Genomic DNA, 10,831 nt, shown 5'->3' with positions numbered 1-10,831 from the left:
CTTCTCATTGACAACAGCTCCTGGCACTGTGCTTCTCTCACAGCAGGCGCTCAGTAGATAAACACTTGCCTTTACATCACGTCTTTCCCTGTGATGGTGGTGAGCAGACTCAGCCAGCCCCAGGCAGGCCAAGCTCGGAGCTGAGGCTCGGCCTCTGGCTTCCCAGAGGTGCACTGCAAGGCAGTGATGGCAACATTGCATCCCATAGAAACACCCAAGGCCCGTCTGGAAGGCCCCTCTGGCCTCTCCTAGCCCTTGTGCATTCGGTTTCTTTGGGAAAACCCTCCTCCTCCAGTCCCTCCACAGTACCCCTCCTTGAATTTAATTTGAGGCATTCTTGAAAAGGGTATCTTTTCTCTCCACCACTGTCTGGTATTGAAAATGGCAGGTTGGATGAATGAATTGGTGGACTAGAGATAGGAGAGTGAGTAGGTCAGTGGGTGATTAGAGATTAGAAGAATGAGCCAGGGGTCCTGGCCAGGTACCTCAGTCAGTTTGAGCATCAGCCTGATACGCCAGGGTTGTGGGTTCGATCTCCCATCAGGGCACATAAAGAATCAACAAATGAATGCATAACTAAGTGGAACAACAATCAATGTTTCTCTCTGTCTGTCTCTCTCCTTTGTTCTCTCTCTAAAATCAATCAATAATAAAACAATTTAAAAAGAATGAACCAAGTATGCCCTTGAATGCCACATGGCACCCCCCAGAGATTTCTTGTTCGAGACCCCGTGGGATTCCATTGCCTCGAGAGGGTGAAATGTTTTCAAAAATCTGTAACTTAGGAACTAGAGTATTTATGAATATGTAATCAAAATGTGGCAAGACATTTATAAGGGTAACTCTAGAATATGATATGTTCAAACGTATTCATTTATACCTAGTTGCTTAGTAATAAATTTTTTGCAATGTTCAATGTTTTTATTCACCACCTATATTGGAGGTCCATTACTTCCTTTGAGTGAACGCAAAATATTTCTGCCATCACCATCAATATTCTTTAACCTTGAACTTGAGGGAAGCTTTTAAAGGAAAAAGGCCGGGAGAGCTTTAAGATCCCATGCAGAGTCTCTACTTCAGCTGCGTTTGGATTACCGGGGGAGGCTTTTCAAAGTCTCGATGCCCAGGGCGCACTTCAAATTTATTACATTAGCGTCTCTGGAGATAGGACCCAGGCATCGGTATTTTTTTTCCTTTTTCTTTTTTAAAACATGGTTTTTTTTTTTCTTTTTAAGTGTTTTCTTTTTTCTTTTATGGTTTGGCATCCATACTTTTAAAGCTCCCCAAGTGACTCTCACGTACAGCCAAGGCAGACCCGCTGCTCTAACCCACAGGCAGCTGAGACCAATGAAGATTCACTGAGCAGGCGTGAGGGGGTGTTATGTGCCCCGTAAGAGTCAGGTCTGAAGCCAGCCTGTGTCCTCATTCTGAAGCCTGCCCTTGTCACCTCTTCCTCTGCACTTACTTCTGCCTTGGCGGTCAAGAAGGGCTCATGGGCCATGGCCATGAGGATCTGAGCTCAGGTGAGTGACACTATCATTTTGTGAAAGGCGTGCTTCCCACGCATGAACTTCCCGAACTGAACTTCCGTGCTTACAAAGGAGTTCTGGGAACTGAGAAAAGCAGCTAGTTGAAGTAAATCCTGAGGAGGTTGCACACCACCCTGACCCCAAGTCGGCCATTCCCCCAGATCATAGGAAAGCCGGGAAACGACAAGCTGTAGGGCCAGCTTGTCAGGGAACATGCTCCCCCATACTTTAGTACTGACTGTTGCCAGTAAAAACAGTTTGCTCGGGGGGTCACATTCTCTTCCTACTGTAGCAGCTTTGAAAAACCACTTGCCTTTAGCCCTGGTCTGTTACTGCTTTGATGGTTTGTTTTCTGGGCCGGGTCACTTCATGAAACCATTTGGAAAGACAGTGTCTGGAGGTGCCCACCCAAAGTGTACCTTTCCCTGGCATTTGGCAGCAGTCGGGTGTAAAGTTGGACAGAGGGGGGCAGACCTTACTATCTTCCAGTCCCACCCATTAATTCCTCCGATGCCCTCTCCCTGGGCAGGGCTCCTGTAGTGGGTCGAATCAAAAGATGTCCACACAACGCCAGTGGTTGCAGTTATGTATTCAGCTTCCTATGTCCTGGAATAACAGGGGCCTGGAGGGGGAAGAGAAACACTGGAAGAGCTGCCTGGCTGGAGTAACTACTACTACTAAGTGATGGCTTCCTACACGTTACAGAATCATCTTCCTACAGGAGAATCGGCTCCCACACGGGTAGCATGGGTTGCAAGGGTCACACGGGTTGCAGGGGCTGCAGGGGCTGCAGGGGCTGCAGGGGCTGCAGGGGTTGCAGGGGGAAGTGCAGGGGTAGCATGGAGACTCGATCTTGACGCAGCTGCCGAGCCCGTAGGAGTAGGTCACGTCCTTCTCGTCCACACACGGGGGCAGGCTGAACTCTTTGCAGATGTTCATGTAGCTGTACTTTTTCGACCCAAGGCAGTCATACCTATTCTCCCGCTCGGCCGACACACACACCTTTCCATCCTTCACTCGAACTTTTACTTGATCAGGTTCAAAGCCGCACACGTTCACCGATCCTAAAACATTACTGCTACAGCAAGAGGAGGCCAAAATTCTGTTTGTTGTTCTTCTCAGTCTGAAATTCAGAAAACAGGAAGGGTAGGAGGGAGAAGTTCAGACCCGGCTTGAGAAGCAATAGTTTGATCTCTATTTCTTCTTTTCATAGCAAAAGTAAACACTAGTCATTGTGAAAAATCAAACTTTACAGAAGTGTATAAATTAAAGAATGAAAGACTTCTCATGTAAATCACACTCCCCACAGGTGAACCTCTGTTAAGAACAGACAGATGCTTGGCCCTCCAGACCTTTCTCTTGTATTTAAATCCCAGCACCTACTCTTCTTAGTTAAGGAAACTTGGGCAGGTTCCTTAACTTCTCTGTGCATCAGTTTCCTCATCTGTAAAATGAAAATAATAATAGTACCTGCATCATAGGATTGGAGATTTTGATAAAATTATGTATTTTGCTTAACATTGTGCTTGGCACATTATAAGCTCTGCTTAATTGTAACCATGATCATTCTTATTATTACTGTTATATGTAGACCCTTAGAGTTTGTTTTTTAAGGGGATACCATTTAAAACTTGCATTTTAATGATTGCTGTCAGCCTCAGGACCAAGCCTGAACACTCCGTCAACAAACGAGAAGGCGGGATGCTGGGGCTAGGCTTGTCTCCTCCTGTCTCAGGCTGCTCCAGACTCTGGACTGCAGGCCCCGTGGAGGCGCTGTGTGCTGGATCCTACTGGCTTGCAAGGGTTAATTATGCATATCCCTTCCCACCTCCTCATCCAGTGACTTCATGTTGATAGCTTGAAATCTATCATGGTGAGAATATTTACACCATGGGAATTGGTAAGCACAGCACATCAAGGCTTTTCTCTTCCCTGCACTGAGCTGATTGCTAAATACCATACCTTGCGGCCCCTGGAGCAGCAAACACAGACCTCTGTGGTCCCTACAGAGCTGCCTTATTGCTGCTCAGCAATCCTGTGTATGAAGCCTTTATAATACAAGAACAATAACCACAGCTCACACTAACTGATTACTTCTGATACATCAAGAGGCAGTAAAGTGAAGTGCTTAAAAGCATAGCTATTTAAGTCCAAATCTTGGCTCTGCCAGGTGGACAAGTTACTGAATCTCTGTGCCTCAGTTTCCTCATCTATAAATTTGGGACCTACTTCTAGGTTTGTTGTGAGGAAAAAATCAATTAATGAATGCCAAGTATATTAGTACTTGACACATGATTAAGATACTAGGTTTTGTGGGAAGTGCTAAGTTGGTAAAGGCATTGTTTTGTTTACTCTCCACAATAACCCTTTAATGCAGGTGTATTACAGATGAGGGGACGGTAAAGGTGCTGAACGGAAGAGTCTGGATTCAAATTCAGGCCTGTTCATGCCAATGCAAGGATTTTAACTGTCAGTTAGCCTGAGCTCTCATGGTCTCTGCAGCCTGGTGTGGGTCCATTTTCTAATTGCCTGATCCTTCCAAAGAAAACCTAATGCTCTGAAATGGTCTTCTTTTTATACCTTAACATCAGAAAAAATCTTTGTTCTGAAGAGATACTCCTGGCAAATCTTGTATCAGTCAGTCTCCAAAGAAAGGCCTTGGAGTGTGTGATTTCTAGAACATTTTCCAGTTTGAGGAGTCTGGACCCAACGATTGGATTATTGGTTTGAAATACATTTTTAATTCTTTTTATGCTGAATTTTGTTTATATACTTCTTTTTGTCACTTAAGTTCATTGTAGAAAAATCAGAAAATACAGATTAGCAAAAAAAAAAGGTATATTTTAAAAAATACCCATAATTCTATACAACATTGACCATTCTGGGGCTAGACATCTCTCCATTTGTATGTGTTTATCTATTTCTACTTATTTTTTTTGATAAGCCTGAACATGATTGGTTTAACGATAATGTGAGCCCTTGTACTAAAGGTTATAAACAAAGGCCCTTAGTGGCTAATTCCAGAATGATCAAATAGAATGCTGTCCTATAAGATACTGAGGCCAACAGAAAATTTCTGCAAGGCACCCAGAGGACTGTGAGAGTCACTTGGCTTCATTTCCAACCCTGGCCCCGGTCATCTTTCATGCTGGGTACCCCTAGGCCATGCTAAAAAGAAAGGAAGAGAACTGAACTTCCTTTAAACTCTGTCTGTGTCTCTGTGGGAACAACGGGAGAAAAAGCGCTCTATCTCCCTGAACAAGCAGACAATAGCACACAAAGATGCACCGTGCCCTCTGTGGATGGGCCACGGGCTGGAAGCCCTACCAGCCAAAGCCAAGCATGAAGCACAAAGCAGAACGTGTGCCCCTTCAGCTCTGAAGAACCTCCCTTGGTGTGTGCGTGGGCTGAGTCATGCTCTTCTGTTCAGCTCAGACCTTTCAGTCGGAGAGGAGAAACATCACGTCCTGCCATGAAGGCAGGGCTGGGTCACACAAAGAAGGACCACAGACACCAAGCAGGATTGCCAGACCTGACTACTGCCACATCTGATCCCATGTGTATGTAAGACACGGGTCCTCTGCAGGGGGTGGGTCTCGGACCACAGCCGATTCTGAGATCCATCTCCTTCTTGTAGCAGCCTGGGTCTTGGGGCACAATTTCATGTCTTTTATTGTTAGACATCCCCCTTCCTCTATCTCCATCACTCTGTCCCTTTGCCCCTGCAGTCCCTGCACAGGTCCTCCTCCAATGTGGATCTTCAGGAAATCACCTAAAAAGTTTGGCAAGGTCACATTTCTCCTTCCTTTTGCTTCGAGGTCAGAGGTTATCAGTGGGGATGTGTGGGTTAGGAGAAATTGCCAGAGCCACATTTTACTCATCAGACTCAACTCTGAACTTGCAACTCGACTCCCACTTAGCGAGGTGCCCATCATCCTACGCGGGATTTTCCAAGGCTCTGTGGGGATTGCCTCCTGTACTTATCATGAGGTGTAGCTTAACCACAGTAAACATGGGGAAACAGGCCCCTTTGGTTTGTTGCAGAAGCCCCTTGGGAAAGCTGGGGAAATGCGTGGGCAGCCAGCATCTCTGTCTGCCACCCCTTTTCCCCACTGAAACTGGGTTTCACTGGCATGTGTGACCAAGCTCCTGAATGTGACACATGCTGCTCATGGCAGTGGGGAGCAAAATAACCAGCCATCTTCACAATGATATAAATCATGTTCAGCCTGCTGATGTGCAAAGTAATGAAGTCGTCAAACAGGCCCATCTTTTCTTAAGAGCAAAGGGCAGTAGGCCTTTCTCTAGTCGTCTGTGAAGTACTTGGTCTTTTCTCCTAATTTAGACCCCCTCCGAGGACTGTTACACTGGATTCTGCCTTTCCAACATGTCTTCCCCTTCCTCTTCTTTCTTGTCCCTCTTCCCTGCTTTTCCTGTCTTGTCTGTCTTGGCCAGACTTTTGGTTGTTGCTGAAGAACAATGTCTCCCTGCAGGAGCAGAGTAGAACAATGCAGTTGCATCTGAGTCCCCAGCAGAGCTTGTTAAGACAGGTGGCTGGGTGCCACCTCCGGGGCTTCTGATTCAGCTGGTGGGCCAGAGAAGCTGAGGGTTTGCATTTCTGACAAGTTCCAGGCCCAGGGACCACTCCTGGAAGCACTGACTGGAAAAGGAGAGCCTGGCTTTAGGTCCCACATCTCCCACTTCTGGTGATCAAAGGACATGGCCACTGAGGCTGTTTCATCACCTCTAAATGGCCAACATGGTACAAGGATAAGTGGAGTGGAAGTTCAAGGGACATAGTTTTACCCAATAAAGGATAAGTCAGTCATTTAGGCTGTACTGGGCTCTGCCTTACACAGACTTTCCTGAAATCTGAGGCTTTAAATGACTAAGCCCAAGTCCTGCATCATTAAACAAGGTCAGCCCAAGCAGTAGACATGCATGTGGCCTAGATGGGCAGCAGCTCCTACACTTGTCGTCCTGGGGTGACTGGCCTCCAAGATCTGTGCGTATGGAAGGATTGTGATGGGAGGGGGCCCAGCTGGCTTCCTCGGTGGGGGGATAAACAGGAGAGCTCTCCTGTCAGTGGGAAAGCCAGCCTTTCACTAGCCATAAAGCCGCCAGGCTTCCCCTCTTTGAGGCGGTGGCTTCTGAGGCAGGGAATGGGGGGGAAATGAAAAGATTTCCCTGAGGGCTTAGAACTGGTCCACATGCTGCTAAACAGGCAGAGAGGTCACCACGAGGGATGCCTCCAGGGTCAGAGTGATTCAGTGAAAACCACATTCTCCAAGTGTGAAGGGTAAACCACGAAAGAAATGAGGGGGCAAATTTTTGAAGTTTTCAGAAGAGGGAGTGCCCCTTGTGTGGGGACGTTGGAGGGAATTTGTTGTTGAAGACTCAGGCCAACTGCAGCGGGGAGCGGAGGGAAGTGCAGCTTCAGGACCAGTTTCCAGGTGTTGGTAAGAGGTGCAGGGTTGGGGCCACGGCACGCCTGTGGTGTGGCTGCAAAGCGAGGTTCATTTATCCACAAAGGCTGCTGCTGGGAGTGGGAGCAGCAACCAGACATCGCTGATTAGGTGATAAACGCCTGGCGGCAGGACCGGGTGGGCTCTGTGATCACGTGTTTCTCCCACTTCGGCGCAGACGGCCGGAGCGCACCAAGCGCGGTGGGAATGAGGCACGCCCCAGGTCGGATTGCTGGCACGCCTTGCGGAGACCAAATTCAGTGACCTTGGCCCTTCTAAATCCAGAAGAAGAAGGAAGAGTCGGGGAAACAGCTAGTGGGTGCTTGCTCTGCAAAAGCTAATTCGGTGGGGAAAAGAGAACATCAAAGAAGCTAAAGAAACAAAAGTACTCACTTGGGTGTCTACCAAGGAAGATGCTGCTAAGGTGTCTCTTAAAGCAGCTGCTCAGCAAACAATGGAAATGGATTGGACCTTCTATACCCAGTTTAAAAAAATACCACACCCGCATGTACACAGATATGCACACACATGCAGGCAGGCACACACATAGATCAAATAACATACACCCGGGACATTCTTGGGAATTAAATTGCCGGCCAAGCCTTCTTGTCAGCTATCAAAGGAGCACCCAGAGACAGAGCAGACAGACTCCCACGGACAGACAATTCCACCGGGGCCATGGCGGCTCAGGCCAGGGGGTCTTTCTGGTTTGGCAAAGAATCTTCTGGACAACGTAGCCTGACATCTAAAAGGACATGTCAACCTAACCGAACTGCCAGCATTCTTTAAAGGAGGAAAAAGGTCGCACGAATGTGATTTCTGAATTTAAAAAGCCTCGGGCAATGTTTCACACCAAAAATTGTCTTAAAGAATTGAATTAACATGATATTTCTGGATCTATTTAGTCATGGATTGGGAGTCAGCTGAGAGATAAGGAAAAAAAAAAGGCATTTCCCTGGAAGAAAAAATATTAACAGTGAAAGTCCTCTGGGATCAGGGCTAGATAAGGGTCTGGCATTTTCATCCACGCTCAGGAAAATTGAATATTTAAGTTCGCAGGTGACACAAAGCCCTTCTGGATGAGAAATGTCAAGCCGTCAGAAACAGAGCACAGGAGGCCTTCGCCAGGTGGTATGAATGTTCTGGAGGAAAAGTGGCTGAGAGGAGATACAAGAGGGCCAGTCTGAGGTCACTTCTAAATGGACCTTTCAGTTTAGAGCGCTGGGAATTAGTGTAAAGACATCCCCAGCATCATGTACTGCCGCAGGAGAGGAAAAATTAGCAAAAATCCGGACACTGTCAGGGAAAGCGTCCCCTCGTGCATAAACCAATTCTCGTTGCTGAGAATTAAACTTGAAGTTGGGTCCACTGCACACAAAGAATTCGGGTCCCCTGCCAGAGGTGGGGTTGGGGGGTGCCTGGATGATAAAAAGCAGAGAGGCACTCTCCCCTGGAGAGTCTGGGGAGGAGGGAAAGCCAGGAGACAGAGGCTGAAAGGACTTGGGTCAAAAGTAATCAAGGATTCAAAGGTAAAGGGAGAGTGGACACAGATCTGCTGCCCCTTCATTTAGATTAAATGTTACAAAAGAAACCTTGGCTCAATCTTACTACTCTAAGGAGTAAAAATAAAAATTAGTTCAAGGTAAGTGTAGATGAGTTTATCAGCAAGAGCCCCATCCCAGACTATTAAGGGATGTTTGTTCCTGACCTTTGGTGACCTATGACCTGGACAATAATTGCCTTGTTGCCCTTTGCAGTGAACAGCACTGTCCCTGTCATCAAGGATCTTGCTCTGTCTCTCTTTATCTCCCTGTCTGTCCATCTAATCTATTAATTTGTCATCAGGATAGGACAATATTGTTTAAAGACACAAACTTGCAACAAATAGTAAATAATTTTCAGAGATCTAATATTAGCACCCTAAAGTGAATATAGACAATAATATAGTATTATAATCATCAAACTTGCTAAGGGACCAGGCCGTAGTTATTCAAACCACTAAAAAGAAATGATAACTATGTAATGTGACAGAGGTGCTAATTATCACCAAAATGGCAATCATATTACAATATACAAAAATATCAAATTAACATGTTGTCCCCCTTAAATTATACAATGTTACATATCAGATATAGTTCAACAAAAATATCTGTCATCCATTTATGCACATCTTTAAAAATAGTAGTATATTAAATAGTTTTTCACCTTGCTTTTTTTTACTTAATACATCAATACATAAAATGCTTCATTAATCATTTTTGCGTCTACATTATCATTCCAATGTATGGATGGACCAGAATTCATTTTACTAGGGAACTGGGCTTTCAACTATTTTCTTTCAACAATAGTAACAGACTAAATGGCATATGTAGAAAGTAAAAAAAAAAAAATAATAATAATAAAGAAAGCTTCCTTTAAGCCAAAAAAGAAAATGTAATCAAACAAAAAATTTTTGATGACTTAAAATTACCCATTTGATTAAAACATTTTCAACTCTGTCCTGAAAGCCAAGACTCTCAGTTCTCGAGTTTATTTGTGCAACTTTCACCAGAGTCGGAGGGAAAGGCCAACATAACAGACCCAATTCCAGACGCATTTTAAGTCTTTGCCTGGAGTTGGAAAATGGGAGAAAGGTTTCCCTGCAGAACCCAGAAAATGTCTCTATTGTTCAATTTGCTCCCTTGCTCTTAAAGCCTCTGGCAAACATTAAGGATTTGATCAATTATTATTACTTCTCCTGGAGTCATTTCTGTAAGTCCAAACATACTCAAATCACTTTATTCATAACCAGAAAAAATGTGTAGTTCGCTGCTTCCAATAGCTTTTTAATGACACCCCCTGTTTCTTTCCCTCATTAAAGCCATATTATTTATCATGTTGGCACTCCTGCTATAAACCAACAACAACCCTGCCAACTGACATTGTCACATTGTCTTTGGAGAACCCTATAATTCCCCTCAAAGACCCATTCACTCTTCTGAAATCTTTGCTAAGCCGTCAGAGTCATTATCTCAAACCCTCTTCATCTCCGTTCAAGTATCGATTGTCGCCTCCCTCCCCTCACTCCACCTCACAAGGCTCCTATACCAACTATAGAAATCTGAACAAGTTCCTTTACTTGGCGAGCTCTCTCTTCTCATCTTCTATGGCTCTGATGGCTTTCCTCTCCAAACTTCTGAGCGATGGGCGAAGGCAGTAGAGCTTGACATCACACAGGCAGCAGGGGTAGAGGTCGCAGAGGCCGCAGGAGCGGGAGCGCTTGGAGTAGCACAGGCAGTACGGGTAGGGGTGCAGGTCGCAGCAGCAATAGGGGTGCATGTACAGGTCGCACAGGCACCGCGTGCTGAGCTCGTCGATGCATCGCAGTTGCCTCAGTTCTCTGTCCACCTTCTTTATGTCCCGTCTAACACTGTCCAAAAGACAACTCAGTGCAGCCATTACAGTCACACCTTATTGTTTTGTGAGTACCTTCGGGAAATGGCACTCGGGGGAAAAATTGTTCTAAGCTCTTCTCAGAAGTTTCTTTTAAAAATACATGAGGCACACATGTTTCACTTACTTTAAAGCTTGTGTTCTATGACCTCAGCGCCCTCTAAGTATGTCATAGTCTCTTGGTTGCCATGTGAACCGTACACAGTCATGGCCTTCAGAGACCCTCCTCCAAGCTATAAAGCTACTCTCAGAACTATGCTAATGTTGAGATTTCATTCACCTCGAGATTGGATGGGTCCCCCAAACATTCCCAGCTCTTTGGGGTTTGTGGGGCTAACCTTTAATGCCCTTGACTTCTAGGTGTGTGCCCTGAGGCCTTGGTGTGGGTGATGGGAGGAGCTGCCG

The 10,831-nt window shown here is 45.7% G+C and overlaps 1 protein-coding gene across 1 annotated transcript; it reads right to left on the bottom strand.

Annotated features, from left to right (window-relative positions):
* Positions 1-2,106: 2,106 nt before the first annotated feature.
* Positions 2,107-10,570, bottom strand: ODF1 (outer dense fiber of sperm tails 1). Its single transcript, XM_024572508.3, has 2 exons — positions 10,113-10,570; positions 2,107-2,652 (listed from the first exon to the last, which is right to left on the bottom strand). The coding sequence occupies exons 1-2, from the start codon at positions 10,430-10,432 to the stop codon at positions 2,229-2,231; spliced, it is 744 nt and encodes a 247-aa protein (XP_024428276.1). The 5' UTR covers positions 10,433-10,570; the 3' UTR covers positions 2,107-2,228.
* Between the last annotated feature and the right edge of the window lie 261 nt (positions 10,571-10,831).

This window comes from Desmodus rotundus, chromosome 8 (genome assembly GCF_022682495.2).
Source record: "Desmodus rotundus isolate HL8 chromosome 8, HLdesRot8A.1, whole genome shotgun sequence".
NCBI classification, from domain to species: Eukaryota; Metazoa; Chordata; class Mammalia; order Chiroptera; family Phyllostomidae; genus Desmodus; species Desmodus rotundus.
The sequence above is the reverse complement of the archived record's forward strand: the minus strand, read 5'-3'. Positions and strand labels throughout refer to the sequence as shown.

Excerpts from the sequence above, each read along its gene's own strand:
- ODF1 (XM_024572508.3), bottom strand. The coding sequence starts at position 10,432 with ATGGCTGCACTGAGTTGTCTTTTGGACAGTGTTAGACGGGACATAAAG. Across the intron at positions 2,653-10,112 it reads GAGAAGAGAGAGCTCGCCAA|ACTGAGAAGAACAACAAACA; the intron begins GTAAAGGAACTT and ends TCTGAATTTCAG.